Source organism: Marmota monax, unplaced genomic scaffold (assembly GCF_021218885.2).
Source record: "Marmota monax isolate L192 unplaced genomic scaffold, Marmota_monax_Labrador192_F-V1.1 WCK01_AAM20220418_F8-fsc00038, whole genome shotgun sequence".
NCBI classification, from domain to species: Eukaryota; Metazoa; Chordata; class Mammalia; order Rodentia; family Sciuridae; genus Marmota; species Marmota monax.
Window position 1 is genome coordinate 2,395,419 of NW_026692498.1, and position 19,464 is coordinate 2,414,882.

General features: G+C 61.8%; 1 protein-coding gene across 1 annotated transcript; it reads right to left on the bottom strand.

Moving 5' to 3' along the window:
- Positions 1–562: 562 nt before the first annotated feature.
- On the bottom strand, positions 563–16,628 carry Trpm5 (transient receptor potential cation channel subfamily M member 5). The gene is made up of 24 exons (XM_046444495.2): positions 16,507–16,628; positions 15,827–16,007; positions 14,845–15,011; positions 14,020–14,203; positions 12,616–12,680; positions 12,260–12,451; positions 11,830–11,932; positions 10,483–10,601; positions 9,749–10,099; positions 9,539–9,679; positions 9,314–9,437; positions 8,793–8,938; positions 8,261–8,373; positions 7,989–8,081; positions 7,589–7,847; positions 7,051–7,169; positions 6,751–6,883; positions 6,408–6,582; positions 3,796–3,949; positions 3,148–3,329; positions 2,744–2,876; positions 1,959–2,031; positions 1,532–1,598; positions 563–1,121 (listed from the first exon to the last, which is right to left on the bottom strand). The coding sequence occupies exons 1-24, from the start codon at positions 16,621–16,623 to the stop codon at positions 1,015–1,017; spliced, it is 3,498 nt and encodes a 1,165-aa protein (XP_046300451.1). The 5' UTR covers positions 16,624–16,628; the 3' UTR covers positions 563–1,014.
- Between the last annotated feature and the right edge of the window lie 2,836 nt (positions 16,629–19,464).

The window sequence follows — 19,464 nt, forward strand, 5'->3', positions numbered from 1 at the left end:
GTACCGCCAGGACACCTGGCCTGTATTTAGAGCACAGATGCCACAAGTCAGTGCTAGAGACTTCCTAACTGGGCAGTGGGGGGGACAAGGATGGTTCTCCATGGCGGTGGGCAAGGCGAAAAGGAATGGCCACGTCTCCCCTATGATGCCCAGGATCTGGAGGTCAGATTAGCCTACTGTGTTGTGGTTTTGCATGGGCAGCCCTAACTCCTGGACTCATCCCTTAGGAAAGGAGGGACCAACCCAGTTGGTTACTTTGCTTGGAGTGGGGGACTCCAGGAGGTCAGGCTCCATGTGCATGGGGCAGTAGGCCTTCTTACTGCCTCAGAGGTACTGATACTCAGCATCCTGGGCACCTTAGCCATCCTTTGGAGCCAGTTTGGTCTGGGCTGGAGGGTTGTGGTTTCCGGGTTCTTTGAAAATAAAGTAGTATTGGGCACCTGTCTGGGCTGTGTCCTGAGACCACTGCCATGGGTGCCAGCACTCCCCATACCAGCTGTGGGGGGTAGATGGTTACTATTGCCACTTGGCCCTTCCCACCAAGAGCCGATCAGCTGACTCCTAAGGGGCCCTTTGTGTCTTAAGGGGTAGAGATGTTGATCACAGGCGTTTCAGGAAAAGATAGTTTCTTATCAGATGACACAAGTGGAGGCAGGGCAGGCCCCAAAGCAGCTGCCCAGCCTGGATGGAAGGAACCCCCAACTTCCTGGGGTTTGGCCAGAACTGGCTGTCCAAGCCAGGCCAGCCAGGTCTTAAACAGGGACATGGAGGACTCATCCTGTGAGGGACACTGCCACCAATACTGCTGGGGGTCTCAGGTAGGTCAAGAGAGAATGATTCATCTTCACAGGGACATGTTCAGGAAGAGGTGTTCTGATGAGGCTGGGAGGGCTACTTTGCTCTGGGACCTCCAGTGGAGATGGGGGAAAGTTAATGTGTCCCCAAGGCCCAGGATGACCAGTGATGGGCCAGGCCTGGGCTTAGTTGGGCCTGTGGCATGGCAGGCCAAGCAGCTCAGTTGTCTGAGGGTGGCTGGCCAGCCTCTGGGTATTCTCTGCCACCAGGGCCATCTCCGTGGCCAGCAGGGGCCTGCTGGCTCCCATTACCACGTTGCCGAGAGCCTGGTGGGAAGAGAGACCCCACCTCAGCTGTTGAGTGCCAGCTGGGCAGGCCTAGGAGGCAAGGGCAGGATGTGGTGGCCTCAGAGTGGGTGCCTGTGGAGGAGGCTGGGAGTCCCAAGCAAAGGTGGTGTCCTCAGGGCTGTGGGTGAGTAGGGTGGCACTTGGCAGGGTCAAGAGTGCAGCCCAGTAAGGCAGATATTGGACAGAGCCTCAGGGTGTATCTGACATCTGAGGGTGCCAATGCCCTGGACCTTGCAGCATCCCAGGAGTAGTGGCCAGCCAAGGGGGCCAGCGGCCTCCAGACTGAGTGGGGTGGTAGAGTGCATCAAGAGGCCCGTGGGCCCTGCAGCCTGCCCACGTGGCTGGGGAGGAGGAGCCCAGGCCCACTTCACAGCCAGCTGTGCACTTACTCCAGTAGTTGCTGCCTGGGGCTAGCACATCAGCCATGGAGGACAGGAGCAGCGTGCAGTAGTTGACCTGGAAGTGGATGGGCCAGGAGATTCCAGGGCATGCTGGTGGAGCCCACCCGTCTGCCCCCTCAACTGCCAGGGCCCTCTGCCACAGGACCCCTCCTCCTCAGTGTGGCCTCCATGAGGATCTGCAAGACCAGCTCTGGGAGGGCACTTAGACTTTCGGGTGACTGGGGGTTGGGCAGGTACAGGCCCCACGTGCACCTCTGTCCTGGGACTCGCCGGCCACGTCCACAGGAGTCCACCACTCTGTCCAGGCCCTGGCCCAGCCAGCCCATCAATTTGGATGTTGGGCTCAGGGATGTGCCCACAGCACAGGTGGACAGCCTGACCCCAGGAAGCACCGGGGCCTGGAGTTGCTGCTTGCCTGTGATTCCAGACACCGGATCCGCTTTTCTTGCTCTCTCAGCCCCCCGAGGTACTTGGCAACAGAGTCCACTCTGTGGATAAGCAAGGGCAGCTGTGGGCCATGACAGCCATTACTCCATATGGGGGCCGCCTGTCCTCCCTCGCCTACCCCCCAGGCCTCTGGGTACTGAGTCTGATGTGCTGGCCCCTTCCTGTCCTGCTCTCCCAAGTGGGACCCATGGCTCTAGGAATGGTCGCATCCACGACCACTCAGCACATGGCCAGTCTGCATGTAGAGCACTTCTGTGCCCTCCCAGGGGCTGGGCCCTGCCCTGCCTGACCACAACAGCAAGAGGGGGGCACAGGGCAGGAGATCCCACCAACAGGCATCAGGGAAAGGTCCCCTGCAGCCAGGGCTGGGTTCAGACCACTCGGTCCCCAGAAGAGAGGGGCCCTGCTCCCTGGCCAGTGTCCCAGCTGCAGAGCAGGCTAGTCCCTGGCAGAGCCCCTCAAGTGGGCAAGAGGTGGGGCTGCTGGGCCCAGGGACCCAGCCACGTCCTGCTTCTCTCCTGGTTCCTCCTCCCAGATCCGGTTACTGACACTGGAGGTCCTCTTCCAGCTTTCAAGCAGCTCAAAGCTGACCAGTGAAAACGACAGTGGTCTTCCCCATGCCCAGGCTGGGCACCACTGCCCAAGTCTGCTGCCCCTCACAGCAGACCGAGGTCAGCAGGGCTGGGCTTGCTCTGGGTCCACCTGCCACCAGGGCAAGGCCCTTTCCGTTCCTGGGCAGCCCCAGGTGTGTACCTGTGGGCGGTTTTCCGCAGCACCTCCCCCTCACTGTCCCTCTTCCTCCTCTCCATGTTGCTCAGGAAGTTCTCCTTCTGAACAGTCTCCCAGGTGACGATCTTCTGGTCCAGGGGGTCCGGCAGGTCTCGCTCTGGGGAGGTGGGAGCAGCAGGGAGTCTTGCTGGAGCCAGGAGGTGGACCCAGGGGCAGGTGCCGCTGGGCAGGTCATGAGGTGGCCCCTTGCAGAGACCCCCCTCCCCAAGCTGCTGCAAGACAGGCTGGGCCTGTGTCCATCTCCTCCGGACTTGGGACTTTGATCAGCCTAGACAGTGGAGCTGCGGGACCCCAGGACCCTGGCCTCCCCGTGGCACCTTGACGGGCGGCAGGCCCTCAGGATGGGTGGTGTCCAACAGGTGCCTCACCCAGGTGCTCCTGCTTTTGCTGGGCTGCCTTCCTGAAGACGCGCTTGAGCACCAGGCTCAGGTGGCTGAGGAGGATGAAGGGTGGGGCCAGGGCCGGACGCCCGTGGTATTCCACGATGAGGTGGTAGCGCTGGAACTTCCAGAACATGTCGGCGTTTCCCTGCACCACCTGGAACGTGTAGCTGTGGGGACACATGGCCAGACCCCTCAGCCCACTAGCCTCCACCTCCTCAGCACGTGTGACCCTGACCCCCCTGTGCCAGGAGCAGTCTGGGCCCTTTCCGAAGCAGAGGTCCTGCACGCTCTGCCGTCTCTGGGTGTACTGCGGAGAGGGTCCACCCGCTGGCCTCTTCCCCTGCTGTTCTGCCCCCTGGGTAGGCTTGGGCCACACCACGTACCCCCGAGCCCCCAGCCCCTGAGCCCTGGGCCCTGCTTCCTGGGAGGAGGCAGTGGCTGTGGAACCTGAGTGGGCTTACAGTGCGGACTGCACCCCTCCCCACACTCTGGTCTCACCCTTGGCTTTGGGGCCAGGGAGTCGAGCCCCTCAGCAAGTGCCAAGGACCCACCCTCCACCTGCCTGCTCCACAGTAGCAGGACAGGGCTGGTGCAGCGAGGGCAGGTGGCCTGGGAGGGGCAGGACATGGGCACCTGAACATGGCAATGAGCAGGTTCATAAGCAGCACGTTGGTGACCAGCAGGAAGGTGACCAGCAGGAGGATGACCAGCCAGTTGGCATAGAGGTTGGGGCAGGAGGGCGAGTCCTCCAGCAGCAGGGGGTGGACGGAACAGTTCACGCGAGCTTCTGGAAGACCGACCAGTGGGCACTTTCAGACTTGGGGGCCCTGTCCTGAGGCTGCGGCCACCAGGACACAGAATGCTGGTGAGGTGACCCAGTGTCGTGGTTCCCACAGCACCGCCTGGGCAGTTCGCACTGGAAGCCCATGGTGGAAGCCCCAGTCCTGGCAACCAGACAGGCGGGCTGCGCGGCACCAGTGCACATATCCCACTCTGCTTGGCTTCCACCAGGAGCCACAGCCCTGGAGGGTGGAACCGAAGACCAGGGAGGTGGAACTGAAAAATCAGGGAGCAGCATCTGGTGACTGTATGAACTAACTCCTCCATCCCTGCCTGGGAAGCCCACCATGGGGCTCCAAGCTCCAGGCAAGTCTACCGCCTTTCAGGATCACTGGTGACCCTTGACACAGCGCACTCTGGGCCGCAGTGCCATCCGGGAGCCGTCAGGCTGAGCTCCATGGGCCTGGACATGCGCATCTGTCTCTGCACGTGTGTGGTGTGGGTGTCTGCGTGTGAGCACACGGTACTCTCTTCTGTACATTCCAGTGTGTTCTGGTGCCTACCCCTCTGGGTTTCTGGGCTGTGACTGACTCCAGGCCACCCCGGGGCCTCCACTCTCCAGGTCACCTGTGTACCAGTGTCCCTAGGACTCCCTCACTGGCACAAATTCCTGCCTTGTCACCAGAGTGAGTTAGAAGGCAGTGTGTGGGGGTTCATGCTGTAGCCGGGGAGGGCCAGGCCCCACCCTGCCCCCTCCTTGGGCACCCTGGCAGCCCTGAACCCATGAATCTCCTCCAGGCACTGATTCATGAGCCTCCTCCCTCCTCCTGGCGCCCTAGAGAAGTGGCCAAGCTGGCGTTTGTGATGCTGTAAATCTGTCTGATGGAAGCCTCTGGGAGGTAAGGAGACCCCACCCCTATCCACAGATTTGAGAAGGCGCCACTAGGCCTGCTGGAAACCAAATTGCCCCCGGCCCAGGAGCCCAGGGGAAAGACCCAGCTGGAAGTGTGCGGAGGGGGGCCCCGGGCCCACAGGCGGTGGGGAGCTGCTGGACCTCGGTTTCCCTCTGGGCCCAGGAGTGAGAGAATAACTGTCTACCAGGCGGCACAGTGATCTCAGGAAGGGCTGGGGTCTGTGCCTGAGGGCCCAGAGAGGAGAGGACATGGGCAAGGGCGCTCAGTGAAGCCTGACCACGGTGGCTCTGCCTGTGGTGTTCACGGCAGCCCCACAGACCTTTCTGGCCTGTGCCTTCCCAGGTGGCACTGTCCCAGTAAGAGAGGGACTAGCCCAGGTCTGTCTCCTTATCCAGTGCGGAGGGCAGACAGCTGGGGCTGAGTGGGCTGGACATCACCCCTGAGGAAGGAGGACCCCACCCTGACCCGGCTGAGGCGTCCACCCTGTCCTCCTGCCTCAGAGGCCCAGTGGGGCTGGAATGTGTGGGCCGTAGGGTGAGGGCGGAGCAGGTGGAGAGCAGGAGGGGCTGGAGAAAGTGGTCCTTGAGGGGCGCTAAGAAAACAGCCTCAGACCGTGGCCCACTGAGCACCCGCTGGGAGCTGGTTTCCAGCCCTTGCCCACCCCGGAGGCCTGTGTTTGCTCCGATCTCACCGTCATCCATTGACAAGTATCTGTCACATGCCACGATGGCTGGTCTGGCCTCCTCCAGGGACAGCTGGGGTCAGACCTCTGCTGCCCATCCTGCCACGATGGCCCCATGGCCAGGGTGGCCCCACCCTGCGCCCCATCTCCAAGCCTTGGCACCCCCACAGGCTGGCACAGGCCCATCCCTGCCTCCATCCATCAGCCCAAGAGCCCAGGCAAGCAGCTGCCTTCTGCAACACGCTGCACGCCCTGTCTGGAGCGAGTTCCCAGGGCCCCGCCAGCCCCATTCAAGTACAGGGCCTGGCTTGGGGACACCCACACCGCAGGCCACATGCCCCTGATGACAATAGGTGGCACACACGCGTGGGTGGGTCCCCAGCAGAAGCAAGGGTGCTGTCGGGAAGGGCCTCACCACCCTGGGCCTCTGGAGGGTGACAGGGAGACCTTGGCCATGAAGCTCCCAGGATGGTCAGGGTGGCCTGAATGACTCTGTTCTGTGCTTGCCCACCCATTCACCCCCTCTCCAGATGACCCCAGGCTACGCCTGTCCCTGGCCTGCCAGGCAGGAAGTAAGTCCCTGTCAGCCTGTGGTCTTCCAGGTCTCAGCTCCCTGCCTGAGGGTGAGGCTGGGGCCTCCTGCTGGGGCTGGCCCTGCCCCTGCTGTGGGTCTGGGCCTGGCCTACACAGGCGTGCAGGGCACGGGGGCGGGGTGGGGGGGCACTGGCCTCGGGGACTTCTTCATCTCGGCCAGCTCCAGGCAGGCCCATGACCTCAGCAGACCCCTCTGGGGAGCCAGTGTCCTGGGCTGCTAATCCACACTGGCAGAAGGGCCCCACCAGTCCACTCCTGCCTGGCTGTGGGCGCACCGTCAATCTCATCCAGGGGGATCTGCCCAAAAATCTGCAGGTAGGGCCGGTAGAGCACGCGGCGGAAGATCCACTCCAGGCGGCCGTCATGGGGGTGTAGCAGTGCTTGGGTGGTCACACCGTAGGCCACGAGCCACACACTCAGGAAGAAGAGGAAGAAGAAGACATCCTTCATCTTGAGGACAAGGGACAGAGATTAGGGGTGTCAGTGTCCACTTGGATGGGCATTCTGGGGCCCATTACCACCCAGTGGGGATCCCAGGTCTGGGGGATTCTTCTACCCAGAGTCGGGCCCAGGTGGGGACTGACCACCCCCCAGGGTCAGGCCCAGGTGGGGGCTCACCATTCTCTCCACAATGATGATCTTGGGGCCCAATTGCTTATGGATGGCAAAGATGTGGATGAGCCGAAGCGTGAATACCATGAAGTCGATGGCAAGGGTGGTCCGGCCGGCCTCAAATAAGGAGGTTAGCATCCTGGAGGAGGACACAGGCTGCACAGGGCTGCTGGTCCTCAGACAGGGGAACACCCTTCCCCACAGCTCACTGACCAGAAGGCAGCTGCCAGGCCTCCAGAGGCCTGAGTGACTTCACAGGAAGCCTGCCCACCAGCCCCTGAGAGGCCGCAAGGTGACACCACGGACCTGCAGGTGACACCGACGGTGAACAGGAAGATGGCTACCATGTCACACTTGTTCCAGTTGTCCTCCACGTACAGAGTGAACTTCTTTACTAAGTGTGTGTCCTCATCGGTAAAGAAGCCCTGGGAGAGGGAACAGGCTGATGACAGCTGCCCAGGCTGGCCCAGGCTGGGGTCTGCAAGTACCAGGGAGGACGCCTTTCATGGTTCGGATGGACCTATTCAGGGCTAAGTCTGGGGACAAAAGCAGACCAAACTGGACTTGGGAGTCGGGGCTCTCTGTGATCAAAGTCCAGGACCATTTTATGTTGGGTATCCAGGCCCAGCTATGGGTTCAGGCCAGGATCTGGGAGACCATGGTCAGGCTCAGTCTGGAGCTGGGCTCAGGACGTGACAGGGATTGGGGCTCAGGGCTCTAGGAAGACCGGAGGCCCCTGCTGTTCTTGTTCTGCAGACAGGTCCAGCCCCAAGCCAGGACCTGCCTGTGGCCACACAGCCTGCAGCTACAGAGCCAAGGGCCCAGGGCTGGGCTGGCCACTGACCTGCCGGATTTCCTCCAACACCAGTGTGAAGACCCAGAAGTAGAGGGTGATCTCGGGCCCAGATGGCCCCTGGGGAGGCGGCCTGAAGTCTACCAGCAGGACGTAGGTGAAAAGGAAGAGGAAGGCGAAGTACATGACCACGTTCCCCAGGAACACAGTCACCGGTGCCCCCCAGAACTTCCGCCAGCGTGTGAGCAGGAAGGCAGCCTGCGGGCCTCGGTCACCTGCACCCTTTGGTGTCTCCACTGGCTCCTCCACCCTGTGCCGGTGCAAAGGAGGCCACTGTTCTGAGGCTGGCCCTGGAGGCTGTGTCCCTGGAGCCCACCTCTGCCCAGCAGGGTCCAGCCTCCTGCCACCCCCACCAGCCCGTCTGCCCTACCCAGCTCCCTCAGCCCCTGACCGGCTGCCCGAGCCACACAGCAGGCTCCTCTCTGTGTCCAGGCTGTCCAGCTCCTGCAGGTCCTCCAGGCCCGTCCTCAGAGGGGTTTCCTTACTGTGGTACAGAGGGACGCTCAGAGCCCTCAGGAAGGGCACCTGCTCAGCCCTGGGCTCCCAGCCAGCAAAGTGCTGGGTCTGCTAAGAAGAATGAAGGCCCATGTGCCCCACTGAACACAGGGGCTGTGGGCAGGGGGACAGAGACTCTGGCACCTGGCTGTGGCCAGCCTGACCCACCTGAAGGTGATGAGGTTGGTGTAAATGAGGGCAGGGCAGGTGAAGGCGCCCAGCAGCCGCAGGATGGGTGTGCCGGCAGCCATGTCCCCCCACCAGATCTTGGTCAGGAACGCCTGAAATAAAGACACACTCATTGGCTGTCCCCTGCCCACCTGGCCCATGCTGTGCCCTCCGCCAGGAACGTCCTTCCCCAGGCACCTGGCGAATGCAAGTGCTTTCCCAGGCCAGCTGGAGAGGCCCCTCCCAAGCCCACCCCCGCCCCATCCTGGTGGGAAGCCAGGGATCCTCCTGGAAGCGTGGATCATGTCCTGCTGTGAAGCTTCACTAAGGGACTGCTGGAGCCCAGGGGCCTGCTCTGAGGAAGTGAGGTCTCCATAGGCAGGAAGAGTCCGGCTGGCAGAGGGCGCGGGAGCTGAGTCACCATGCCCAGCCCCTTCATTGCTGGGATGTGGGGAGGGGCCTGGCCGTCCACGGCTGCCTGGGCCCCTCCAGCCCACGTCGCCCCAGCGGCCTTCCCCTGGCCGCCCCTTACCTGCACGCCGTCATGGGCAAAGAAGGCCTTGGCGTCCGCCTCGGTGGCCAGGTGCAGGCAGGTGGTCCGGCTCCAGCTGTGGTTGCGGCGCACCAGCAGGGCGAAGGCCCGGTCCTCACTGTTGCTGTAGCACTCGGAGAAGAGGTCTGCCCAGCGGGCCCTGTCTGCGTGACGTGCCCATGCCCACCCTGTCTTCTGCCCCCTCAGGCCTCCCTGCCTGGCTGCCCAGCCCCTTACCTAACCTTTGTCCTTCTCCAGCCCCTCTCCTCTCCTGTCATAACTGTCACCCCGAATGTCCTCCACCCTGCAGCAGGACCCAGCGTGGGGCCAGGGACATGGGGCTGTGCTGTCTCTACCACACGCTTTCTCATTTAGGACTCCAGGGCTGAGCTCCACCGCCAGGAGGAGCCACCCGTCCTGTTCCACCAGGGAGGCCAAGAGGCAGTGGCCTGAGGGGAGCCCAGGCCCCTCATTGACCCTCCCACGCCTCTCCCACAGTTGGCCTGCCCACTGTCACTTACCCAGGGCCAGCTGCTCGTACTTGGCCTCACGCATGGTGCGGGCCACCTCTGCCTCTGTCTCCAGGTGGGACATTTCTTTGAGGATTTTACAGGCGGCCAGGGCTGCTGCCACACCCTCCTGGCCCTAGGAGACGGGGTCTCAGGAGGTTGGCCCACCCGGTCCCCTCCTCCCAGGAATCCTGAGGAAGCCCAGACTCAACCCAGGGCCCCGTGGCCCCTGCTCACCATGGCCCAGAAGTAATTGGCCATCTCGTGGCGGTTCTGCAACACAGCCCATAGGAACAGGTCCCTCCAGGGGTCCTCGCTTTTCTGGTTGAGGTCCAGCAGCCACTTCTGGCCGGTGGGCCTCTTGGCCGGCCCCCTCTCCTGGAGGACATGTGGACATAAGGCTCCAGGCACGGCCCAGGCCCCAACCCCTGCTGCGCCCCTACGCACCGCCTTCCTCCGGCCGGCTGCCCGGCTGTCCTGGTAGAAGCCGCGGCAGGCATCATGCAGGAAGTCCTTGAGCACACGGGAGACCTCGTGCAGGGAGAAGGTGGGTGGCCCTGCAGGCAGGTCCCGGGAGTGCTGGGCACCCAGGCCAGCCAGCGTCAGCCGGCCCTCCTCATGCTTACGCTGCAGCAGGTCAAAGAGCAGGCTTTTGGGGGACACAGAGCGGTAGAGCTGCTGCAGCCGCCCATACGTCAGGAAGTCGGCCATGTTGGCACCGCTGTCCACAAAGAGGCGCACGAACTCGGGCTTGTTGCTCACCAGGGCATCCATCATCACCTCCTCCAGGTCGCAGGACTGGACCCACCCAAGGGAGGGAGACGGGGATAGTGAGTGTAAAGGCCAAGAGGCCGCAGCCCAGGAGCCCTGTCCAGGGCTAGCCAGCACTGATCCCCTCCCCAGGACATCTCTGCCTGTCCCCTAAGCTAGGGCTGGCACAGGGTGGGCAAGCTTGCTCCAGGGCAGGAAGGGTCCGGATGTGCTGGTGAACACCAAGGGCATGGGGAGCCCTGGGCTTCGGGCTGGCCCACACCAGCCTGCCCCTGCGGCTGCAACAGCTGGGCCAGAATGGGCCAGTCAGCAGCTCCAGGGCCTGGCTGTCCCTGCCCCCAGAATGGGCCCTGCCTGTTTTAGCCAGAATCAGGGATCAGGATGCATCACAGGTGGGGCCAGGGAGGCACCTTCCACTCCACGTCCCCACTGAAGATCTCACTCTTGGCGATGTCCACACGGTCCCAGGCCACGGCCAGCTTGAGCTCATCCAGGTAGTCCTGGGCCTCTTGGCTGTGGCTCTTGCAGGCTGGGGGGAGAGTGGGAGGAAGCTGAGAGCCCCCAGAGCCCAGGATGCAGAAACTGGAGGTCTGTGCTGGGATTGGAGGAGACTTGAAGGGAAGTGGCCACTGCCCATCAAGAGCTCAAGACGGTGAAAAGCCAGGCCCCACGGGCGCCCTGTCCCCTTTAGGACCAGGTCCCAAGAAGCAGAAGGGACCCTCACAGTAACGGGGCCTCAGATGACATCCAGATATTGTGGTCACTGGCCAGCACTGCTGGTCCAAGTCCTCCTCCCATGGACAGTGTGGGGCAGCATGTTCCCACATCCCACACTCCCTCCATGGGGAATGGCTTTCACCCACAACTTGGCCCTGCAGGGTCACTGGTGTGGGGTCCTGCAGCACCTGGCTGGGGCTGCCTGGAGACCTCCTCCTGAGAGGAGGGTGGAGGGTAGAGTGCCAAGGTGCCAGGCCTCGGGCTCTCAGGCTGCTGGGACCCAGCTGGCTGGTGGGAAACCGTGAGGGACGCCTGCAGAGAGGGCTCCTTGGGCCTCCTCTTCGTGGGAGGGGCACTAAGCCCAGAACCACCCACAATCCCAATGCATCCCTGGAAGGGCCCTCCCTCAAGCACGTCCCCGCCCCTCACCCAGCCCTGCCCCTCCCAGCCTTGGGCCTGTGTCCAGCTGCCTGAGGTCAGCCTCCCTGTCTGTCTGTCGAAAGCACCAGGAGTGACAACGGAACACTGCCCTCACTCCCAGGCCACAGTCGCTGGGGTCTGTCCACAGAAGGGGGTTACTGCTCAGTCTGGAAGGGTGTTCTGGCACCTGCTGTGATCTGGGGCCCTGAAGACCCCGAGGGAGGGAAGTCAGATGCAGAGGCCACGCACTGTTCCCCATTTCTCTGCAATGCCCCTAGTGGTCAAGTCCACAGAGGTCGAAAGCAGAGAGGCGGTGGGGGCATGGGACAGTGGAGGGTGGCTGTGGGGGTGGGACTGTTTGGGGTGACGGAGTTCTGGAGTGGTGATGGTACAGGACTGGTGAAGAGGTAGGAACCACTGGACGGACGGAGCGCCTTAGATATTTTTAAACTGTGTGTGTGTGTGTGTGTGTCATCGGATTCCCCAGCACAGAGCACCTCACGGACGTGTGTCACCTTCCCCACCTGGGAAGGGCAGGCAGGTGTCCACCGTGAATGCTGGTGGGCCACCTGGCCCTAAGTGGCCTAAGTGCTGTTGAGAAGACACCCTGCTCCCCTCACCTTTCACCAGTGCTTTGAGGATGACGGTGTCCAGGTCCTCAGAGCCTTCCTGCTCGAAGTCGTACACGGTAAGCAGGTGCGGGTGAGAGGTGATGTTCTGTAGCTGTGGACACCAGGACAGGCCCCGAAGGGCACCCATGGCACGACTGGTGGCAGTGGGCCAGCATGGAGCCCAGCAGAGTCCCCAGCTGGGTGAATGTGTGCCCACCACCCACTGGGCCTGGCTCAGGACCACCCACAGACCCAGGAGCTGGTTGCCAAATCCCTCTACCCCCCGAGGGCCGGAGCAGAAGCAACATGGGGTCCTGGCAGTGGTGGGTGGGCACAGAGATTGCACTGGCAGGAATCCCCAAGAGCCAGCCCACCCCAAGATGAGTTGGAGGACAGAGGAGGAAGATCAGCCCCTCCCGAGTCCCCAGGCAGCACGTACCAGCTTGGTCCAGTGCACGATGGCCTCCCAGGAGAAATGCTCACTGGGGAACTTCTCTCTAAACTGCTTCTCAGCCACCTGGGGTACCAGGAGGTGGGGCTGGCTCACCAGGGCAGCAAGCACGTCGGCGATGCCACCTGAGCCTGCCAGGATCAGCCAGGGGGCAGCATGCTCCACAGCCCTGGAAATCCTCTGGGATAGGGGCAGAGTGGACCCTGAGTCACTCCAAGTGATATCTGCATGTACATTTGGGGACATCCTCATCCCTCCCTGCCTGGGGACCTGCCACTCCCTGCAGGATGCTCTGGACATTCAGGGGCCTTCAGCCCAACCCCCACTTCCTTCCCAGCACCTACCTCCAGGATGCTGGGGTCACCATTGACCAGCAGGCAAAGGACAGGGATCTCGATGCTACTAGTGCCTGCAGATGAAGCAGCCATGAAGTTCCTCCAGATACCCAGGATGGACCCAGTTGGGGAGGTGAGGAGGAGCCTGGGGACCCTCCTCATGATGTGGGTGACCACCCAGACCCCAGACTCTCGAGCTAGCACGTTTCTGGGCACAGGATGGTCAGAGGCTTTTTGTCATGAAAGGCTTCAGGCTCTATGTCAAATCCCAGGACCAAAGGGACCAATTCTACACCTGTACTGTCCAAGGTGGCCCCCTGTGGCTAGAGCAAGGGTATGGCCGTTTTTAAATTTTACTTTTCTTTTTTTGGTTGATATGTTACAATTATACGCCGTAGTGGGGCTCGCACCATATTCACGCATGCATGTAGCCAAACCTGGCCCATCTCCTGCCCCAACACCTTCCTCCCCTGGCCACTTAGATACAAGGGAAGGCAAAGGTAATGGCACACTCCTTGGCTGCACCAGAGGAGCAGGGCAGCCTCTCGGCCAGCGCAGGATGCCCAGCGGGGCTGCTGCCCCCCAGCAGGCACCCCGAGCAACTCCAAGAGGCAGAGCGGGGGCCTCTTCCAGGCTATGCCCCCAAACAGGAGCTGACAATGAGACTTCCACGTATGAAGTCCCCGAGGAGCCAGGACCTGCCAGGGTCTTCCGGAAGGACCCCGGGTCACCGCACACTGCAGGAGAAGCCTGGATCACCCGCTGGGGAGCTGGGGGCTGGGCGCCCTCTGACCATGAGGGGGCCTCCCAACTGAACTGCCAGGGTAAACTGGGCTGGTCACAGGTGCCTGGGCCTGCTGGGGAGGCAGGGCTGCCCTCCCACCTCATTCCCACTGCTGGGGCATGCTCAGATGGCATGCAGACAATTCCATTCTGTGCATTGATATTTACATCACTCGTACCCATTGCACCTTATCTACAAACGTCACTCACACTAGTGTCTCCCTAGTAAGTTCAGCTCTGGAGCCTGCCACTGGCCAACGCTGCCTCCTGGTGGCAGATTGCCTCACGGCAGGTGGTGGTATGGGCCTCCGGACTTACAGGTCTCTTTTTCCTTCTCAAAGATCCAAGTCCATGGCCAGAGCCTGCAGCCAGGACAGCCCCAGCAAAAATGGGGCCAGGCTGCCCTGCCGTCTGGCTGGGGTGTCAGTGCCCAGCTGGGACTGCTCTGCCCAGCTAAGCCGCTCTGCCACCCCCGCCCGGCCCCCTCCTCCTCCCAGGCCTGGTCGCCTAGGTCTCGATGCTCAGGAGTGCTGGGGGCCTTTTGTCTAGAAGATCCTTCCCTCTTCGCGGGGCTCCCCCACCTCACTGCTCCAAGTCCCCTGCGGCCCTGGTGGCTGGAGCAGGCCTTACCCCCATAGCTGGTCCTCTGCTGCGAGATGTGCTTCTCCAGCCTCAGCCGCAGTTCTGCCAACCCGTCCCCCTTCCCTGGGGTGTCCGGCTCCACCAGGATGAAGTGAGAGAGGTTGCTGTCCAGGGCGCAGAGGGGGCTCTGGCTGCCCCCATCGTCGGCTGGGTAGTGGATGGGGGTGTTCTCCTGTGCCATGTAGGGGGGAGAGCCTCAGGTGGCAGAGTCGCTAGGCCCTGTGGCCGGGTCTGCCCCTCCCCCACACGTGCGCAGGGCCGCAGCGGCATGGGCTCTAGTTCCTCCACCCCTCAGGCGGAAGGAGGCTGAGCTGCTGGGCCCAGGCCTCCTGGACACACAGAATCATGGAGGTGGCCAGGACTGCAGAAACTCCTCCCTCTAGACTCTTCTGGGTTGGAGTCCAGACTTCGCTGCAGCTGCCTGGGCCTCTATTTGGCCATGTGGCAGACCCCTTGGGTGGGGGATGTGAAGAGGGACCAGGAAGCAAAGCCACACGCCCAGGGTTTCACAGGGCTCTGGGACTGTGGCCAGGTTGTGCCCCTGTGGACCCCCTGAGAGCCAGGTCCACCTCCAGAGGATCTGCCCTCTGAGCAATGCTGCCACCTGCTGGCGCGTGCTGGACCCGCGGCCCCGGGCTCGGCCCCCTCCATCTCCAGCTCTGTGTCCTCCCCCCTGGAGCTTCACTCTGTGGCCCTAAGCCCCTGCTGCCCGTGGAGAGTCCCTGAGGGCAGGGACTGGCCTGTCCACTGTGCCTTCCAGCCACCCAGGCCCACCAAGACCCCAAGGCCGTGGTACCATGATCCAACTACTACCTGGGCATCATCTAGAAGTTGATGGTGCAGAATGCGGCCCAACGAGGCAATGCCAATGGCCACCACGCGGACCTTAGTGGACGTGCTGGCCAGGGAGTGGTCACGCACAGCCTGGCCGACATGCCGGGCCAGGCCCACACGGAGAGCGCTGGTCAGGATCCAGGCGCCTAGAGGGATGGGGCAAGGCGGGGCTCACTGTGCCATGTGTCCCAGGTCCTCCCCAGCTGGCCTGCCAGGTCCCATAGACGGGCCCGGAGTCCTCAGGCCTGGGGGCCAAGGTTGGGGTGCTCGGGCTGCCTTGAGGCAGTGATGGGTAAGCTGAGGCCCAGGGGAGCGGGCACCTGCCCAGCGTCTCTACAGCTTGGAGCCTGGTTCCTGAGCCCAGGTCTGCAGTGTGGTCATGCAGCAGCCCTGAAACTCTGGGCTGCAGAGTGAGTACTGGGGACCCCCCCTCCACATTGGTTCTTCCTGAACCAAGCAGGCCACGGCTGTGCCCTGTGGCTGTGCGGGGCCAGGACCACAGCACCGCCGTCAGCCTGTGTCTGGGTGCACATCAGTCTTCTTTGCTATGGTCGTGTCTGCAGAAACCCCGAATCCTCCTCCGGGCTGTCTGATAGCAAAGCTAGCCGCACAAGTAAGCCCAGGGGCTTGATTCTGACCCCAACCACTGGCCACCCACATGCTCCCCAGGGAGGGGAGGTGTGGTGGACCCCACCCTTGATGCACCTCATCCACTGGCTCAGGTGAGTGACAGCCAGGGCCTCTCACTATGGCCCACAGGCCCCACGAGTGGAGGTGGCAACTCCGGTGGGGGCCTCTGCCCACTGTGAACAGGCGCCAGCTGGGGAAGGCCCTTGGCCTCACCTGTGTGGCCTCCCCACGAGCAGCTTCCATTACAGCCCCGTGCCCTGCGGAGCGTGAGTGGGCAGGTGTGTGTAGGAGGGGAGGTGGTGGGCAGGGCAGGCCAGGTGGAGGCCCTCACCTGTGCTCTGAGCCGCCTTCACCAGCCCCTTGCGCAAGACGTCCCGCAGCCAGGACTTCATGGCAAAAGGCCTCTCCTCACCCACCAGGGACACCACCAGGTTGGGGGCCGGCAGGTGCCACTCAGCCAGCAGCAAGTCAAAGAGAACAGAGGGGGCCACGCTGCTGGGCACCTTCACGAACTGTGGAGCAGGGTACCCGTGAGCTCCAGTGGGGCTGGAGGGCACTGGGCATGGGGATATGGGGCACCGAGGGGGCTCTGGGCACTGGGAGGGGGCGATGCACATGTGTGCAAAAGTAGAGGCCCCTTAGACGGTTTTTGGAGCAGGTCGGGTCCAGCTTGGACCTCCATGTGGCTGGGCAGTCCCAAGCCTCGCTAGCCTGGCTTCCTCCTCGGGGAGCTGAGGCCCCGGCAGAGGAGAGTTCCGGGCACATTGGCCGCCAGCGTCTCCCAGGCCCCCCAGTAGATCCTGGGCAGTTCCAGTTAGTGCTGGGGGCAGGGGGCTGGGAGAGACAGCCACCTGAGCCCACCAGCTCTGAAAATCTGCCTGTCTGGTCTGGGGGCCCTGACCCTGGCCTTGGGGGACAGTGGCCCCAGGACTGAGTGAGCAACGGGCCCTGCTTCCAGGGAAGGGAGCGGACGCAGGGTCCTGAGTGTGCTGAGGGCGCGGCCACCCCTACCTTGCTCCGCTTCTTCCCGGACCCTCCAAAGTCCACCTCGCCCCGACACAGGCCCAGCCCTTGCCCGTCTCCTGCGTCTGGGGGGCTCCCAGGACAGTAGCCGTGGGCGATCTGCATGGCGGCCTCTCTGTGGAGACACAGTAAGCCTGAAGATGACGAACCCAATCCTGGCCTTCCTCACTGTAGTGAGGGAGCCACCTTCACCAGGGAAGACCCCTCCCCAGCCAATAAATCTGCAGAGATTTGGGGACCATGAGAGGCAGTCTCTGCTCTGGTGACCTGCTCTCGAGCCAGCCCTAGCTGTGACCCCCAGCCTCAGCATGGCCCAGTCAGGCCCCCCCGGGGGAGTACAGGGATGTGTCCAGCCCTCTGCCCAGCTCTGTCCTGCTGCTCTCGCCACCCCAGGCCCCTGCGCCCAGCCACTCACCCCCACCCCCTCCAAAGGCTCCTGTTAGGAGAGACTTGGCAGAGGAGCGGCAGGGTTTAGCCATGCAGCCACCCCAGGGCAGGCATGAGGACACCCAGGTGCTCCTGAGCAGGCAGGTGCCAGGGCCTGGGGGTCATGTGGAGGAGGGGACCGCCCCTCCCTGCCCAGAGCGCAGAGGCTCCCCGGCTCCCGGGTCAGCGGCAGCACCTCACCCCACCCCAGGCTCTTCCCACCCAGTTCCTGCCTCAGCAGATGGAGGCCAAGAGGCTGCCAGCACCGTGCCCTGCCCTGGCCCTGTTCACAGGACCTTCTAGAGGTCACATCCAAAGCTACCAGGGGTCAGGGCTCAGATACAACCTGGGAAAGCCAGGCCCCAGCCCCATTCCTTGCAGCAGGGACCTAAGGGGCCTAGCCCATGTGACCTAGAGCCCCGTCCCTCAAGACCCCCCAAGAAGCTCCCTGGCCGGTGCCTGGTGTCACCCACCTGCCGGCACCAGCCTTAGCTGAGCTCGATCTACATGCAGTGTCTTCCAAAAACAGTGTGGGCAACCCAAAGGCTCCTTCCCACCCTCGGGAACCAGGCCGTCCACTGGGGTAGGGGACATAGGCCACAGTCAAGGGTCTCCCAGGGCCCGGTCTAGGCAGGGGGCGCGCTCTGCTTCCCAGTGAGCATTTTCCCGGGTTCACCACACGGTGTCTGACCACAGATGGCCTTTGCTAAACCTGAGTCCATTAGATAGGGGCCACCGTGCACATGTGGAGGACAGAGGAGGTGGACAGGGTGACCTCAGGCTGCAGGGTTGTGTCCTGTGCCCCCTGGAGGGGTAGGGTTGAGGCTGAGCTCCTCCTCAGGGTGTCACTGGACCCAGCATAGCGGCTGTGTTCCCCAAAACGATGTGTCCCCTCAAAAGGATGTGTCTGAGCCCTGACCCCTGGTAGCTTTGGATGTGTCCTTTGGAAATAGGGTCTTTGCAGATGTGTTAAGGTATTAAGGTGTTAATATGCCACCACCTGTAACCTTGACAACTCTGGAGGCCAAGGCAGGAGGATCACAAGTTTAAGTCCAGCCTTAGCAACTTAGGCCCTAAGCAACTTAGCAAGACCCTGTTTCAAAATAAAAAGGGCTGGGGTTGTAGCTCAGGGGTTAAGTGCTCCTGGGTTCAATCCCCAGTACTTAAAAATAATAAATAAAAGAGAGAGATGCTTTGGCTAGCGTACTTGCTGAAAGTGAAGTTGCCCTTCTTGATACCTCTGCCCTTTTGTGCATGTACATAAGGAAACAATGATTTTTAAAAGTCCAAAATGTATTAAGTTCATGTGAATCATTTTGAACTTAGTCAAATAAATGAACTTTTAATGTAAAACTTTTGAGTTTCTAACTATGAATAGGCAATTTCTCCTCCCTTTAAATTGTAATTGTGCCTAGAGTCTAAAACCCCATAAAAATATCATCAGTGCTGGGTGCTATGGTGCACGCCTGTAATCCCAGCTACTTGGGAGGCTGAGGCAGGAGGATCACAAGTTCAAGGCCAGCTTGGACAATTTAGCAAGACCCTGTCTTGAAACATTAAAAAAGGGGTGGGGGACTGGGGATGTAGGTCCTCTGGGTTCAATCCACAAAAAGGTTTTTTAATATTCATTTATTTTGGTTGTACACAATACCTTTGTTTTTATTTATTTGTTTTCATGTGGTGCTGAGGATTGAACCCAGGGCCTTGCACGTGCTAGGTGAGTGCTCTACCCCTGAGCCACAGCCCCAGCCCCACAAAAGGTAAGAAAAGAAAAAGGATATGCTAAGATGAGGTCCCCCCAAGTGGGTGTGACTGGTGTCCTTGTAGGAAGGGGAGTTATGGAAGGCAGAGTGTGGAGACAGGCAGAGATGGCCTAAGCCAGGGCCTGGGGCTGGGGCAGCCCTCAGGGCAGACACCACCCTCCCACACCCTGGCTTAGGACTTCTGGCCACCAGGACTGTGAGCGTGAGTTCCTGTCATGTTCGGACACCCAGTTTGTGGTCCTTTGTTAGGCAGCTGTCCATGTGGCCACTGACCAAGATGGACTAGAGCTCAGCTGGCCCTGCCCTCCTGGGGCCCGTCCCCCTGAGCCTGGCCTCCTCATCCACCAGGCCTGGAGGCTCTTTCATGCTGTCACTACCTGCTGGCCTCTGTCCCCTGGGAATGCAAATCCTCCCCACTTCCCACTCCCAGAGAGGAAGCTGGCGTCCAGGGCCCACAGAGGGGCAGGATTTGCATGTGGCCTTTCTGAGCTGGCAGAGTGGTTTGATGGTTGGGAACTGGGGTCTGAGGACAAGACCTGGCTGGGGGCACACAGATGCCTAACACCGCGGAAATGGACCTCTCACAGTCACGCAGGAAGAAGCCCAAGATCCAGGCGAGGCAGGGCTGCTCCCCCAGAGCCTCCAGGGAGCATCCCCTGCCTCCTGCAGCTCCGGGGACTCTGGGTGTCCTTGGCTTGTGGCCACACGTCTTCTGTGTCTTTGTGTCCTCTCTTTTCCTTGTAAGGACACCAGTTGC